Raw genomic sequence first — 2,500 nt, 5'->3', positions numbered from 1 at the left:
GGTGTGAAGGTGTGGTGTGGTGTGAAGGTGTGGTGTGGTGTGGTGTGAAGGTGTGGTGTGGTGTGAAGGTGTGGTGTGGTGTGGTGTGAAGGTGTGGTGTGGTGTGGGGCTGGGTACTCACAGGTGTGCCGTGCGAGGGAGTAGTTGGACCCGCCGGTGGTGAGGCCGAAGCCCTCGGGGGCCTGGCCGGCAGTGCGGGGGCGCGACGGCAGCTTGGGCGGCTCGATCTCGGCGCCGAATTCGGCTCCTATCACGCCCAGCAGCACGATGGCCGTGGCCTGCTTCCGACGCTCCTCGTAAGAGTTGGAGATCTTCTTAGCATTGGGAGGCAGGTTGGACAAACAGCCTGGAGAGAGGAGAGAGGGAGGGGGGAGGAGGGGGGAGAGGGGAAGAAAGAGAAGGAGGGGGGGGGTTAGATTAAGAGCTTCAGGTCGCACTGCGGTAGCTTTTTCAATTTCTTATAAAAACATTTGGAGCCTCGAGAAGGAAGCCATATCCTTTTATGAGGCTGGTTTGCTTTTATGTTGCGGAGTGATTTCTGCCAGAGCTATCATTGAGCGGACATAAAAGAACACGGATAGAACTTTACCCCGTCAGAACTTATTATTGTTCGAAATAAATACATAAGCCAGGCGAGATTCACTTCTGTTCTCTCTTTAGATAGCGAATTGACTGTAGTGAATTGAGTGAATGGCCTTATACCTTTATATAACATGTGTTTAAACATACTGTACACTGATAGAATGAATTTCAAAACACTGTTCATGACTTAAGAATGTATTAATCAAGTGCCCTGTATTAATAATTACCTTGTATGAATCATGTGCTTATGTAAGCAGGAACAAGGCTTTTCTGTGTTTCTGTGTGTGTGTGTAACTTAGATTATTAGGTGCTGACACCACTTAGTCTGCATATGTTTGGGTGAGCTCAGAGATGATAAGAAGGGTCGAACTGTGCTTGTTCAACCCTGTGTAAAACTGACATCCTAGCATTTCAGAAAGCACAGTTAGGATGACTTGAGTGAATTTTCACCAAACATATACACCTATAACACATACAGTGCTTCATTTATACATACTGTGTGTACGCATGTGCATGGAATGGGCATGAATACAAGTAGGCTTATGTTTAAAACATGAGTGTGTGTGTGTGTGTGTGTGTGTGTGTGTGTGTGTGTGTGTCTGGAGTAAGTAAGTGTGTCAGGGATAGAAGTGTTGTGTGTGTGTGTGTGTGTGTGTGTGTGTGTGTGTGTGTGTGTGTGTGTTTGTGTGCAGGTATGTGTGGACTGTGTGTGTGTGTGTGTGTGTGTGTGTGTGTGTCTGGAGTAAGTAAGTGTGTCAGGGATAGAAGTGTGTGTGTGTGTATGTGTGTGTGTCTGGAGTAAGTAAGTGTGTCAGGGATAGAAGTGTGTGTGTGTGTGTGTGTGTGTGTGTGTGTGTGTGTGTGTGTCTGGAGTAAGTAAGTGTGTCAGGGATAGAAGTGTGTGTGTGTGTGTGTGTGTGTGTGTGTGTGTGTAAAGGATCAGGTGACGGAGTGCGAGGGCTCCAGGGGGAAGGCTGCGTGGCAGATAAGGAGGCGTGGAGGAGAGGCTGATGTGGTGTCTGCAGCCCGAGACGGCAGCACTCTGACAGCCTGTCAGATTGACAGGCAGATGCCCGCCAGTCCAGCCACAGGAAAATCCTCCCATCGGCCGTACTCCTCTCCTCTCCTCTCCTCTCCTCTCCTCTCCTCTCCTCTCTTGCCCTCTCCATCCATCCATCCCTCCCTCTCCCTTCTCAAACTTGCTCTCCTTCTCCAACTCATGTCTGTCACTCTCACTTTCTGACTTTATGAGCTTACATTCACTCTTAACTCTTATCCCTTCATCCTCCCTTCATCCTCCATCTCTCTGTCTGCCTCCCTGCCTCCCTGCCTCCCACTCACACACCCATCAAAGGTGCAGAAGAAAACCAAACAGGCGCAGACATTTGGTGGGTAAACACAAACAGCCGGAGGTAAGTCCAAGACAAATAGCAGCAGAGCCACAAAGCCAACACTCTCCCTCTCTCTCTCTCTGCCTCCTTCTCTCTCTCTATCTCTCTCACACACACATACGCACGCATGCGCATACACACAAAGGCGCACACACACACACAGTACATCCGTCAAATCCATTCGGCTTCTGCGTGCTGCTCTACGGCTCCATGTTCCAGTCCGACTCAACTCTGTAGTACTAGTGTATTGGTTTGCATTCATGTAAAGCCCTAAAACCCTAATACTGTTGCTCAATTCTTTTTCTTAAGGAAGAATGAATAAGAGGGAATACGATTTTTTGTAAGGAGAAACAAGGACATTGATGTGTGTGTGTGTGGTGTGTGTGCGGATGTGTGTGTGGTGTGTGTGCGGATGTGTGTTGGTGTGTGCGTGTGGATGTGTGTGGGGATGTGTGTGTGTGGTGTGTGTGGTGTGTGGTGTGTGTGTGTGTGTGTGTGGATGTGTGTGTGTGTGTGTGTGTGTGTGG

The 2,500-nt window shown here is 49.0% G+C and overlaps 1 protein-coding gene across 1 annotated transcript in view; it reads right to left on the bottom strand.

Annotated features, from left to right (window-relative positions):
- LOC105893845 (WD repeat-containing protein 7) overlaps positions 1-2,500 on the bottom strand; it is a 130,225-nt gene that overhangs the window by 31,400 nt on the left and 96,325 nt on the right. The window contains exon 26 of the mRNA XM_031577876.2: positions 122-346. Coding sequence (XP_031433736.1) covers positions 122-346 — 225 coding nt within the window. The remainder of the gene's footprint in view (positions 1-121; positions 347-2,500) is intronic.

The sequence above is a fragment of the Clupea harengus genome, chromosome 12 (genome assembly GCF_900700415.2).
Source record: "Clupea harengus chromosome 12, Ch_v2.0.2, whole genome shotgun sequence".
In the NCBI taxonomy this organism is placed as follows: domain Eukaryota; kingdom Metazoa; phylum Chordata; class Actinopteri; order Clupeiformes; family Clupeidae; genus Clupea; species Clupea harengus.
The sequence above is the reverse complement of the archived record's forward strand: the minus strand, read 5'-3'. Positions and strand labels throughout refer to the sequence as shown.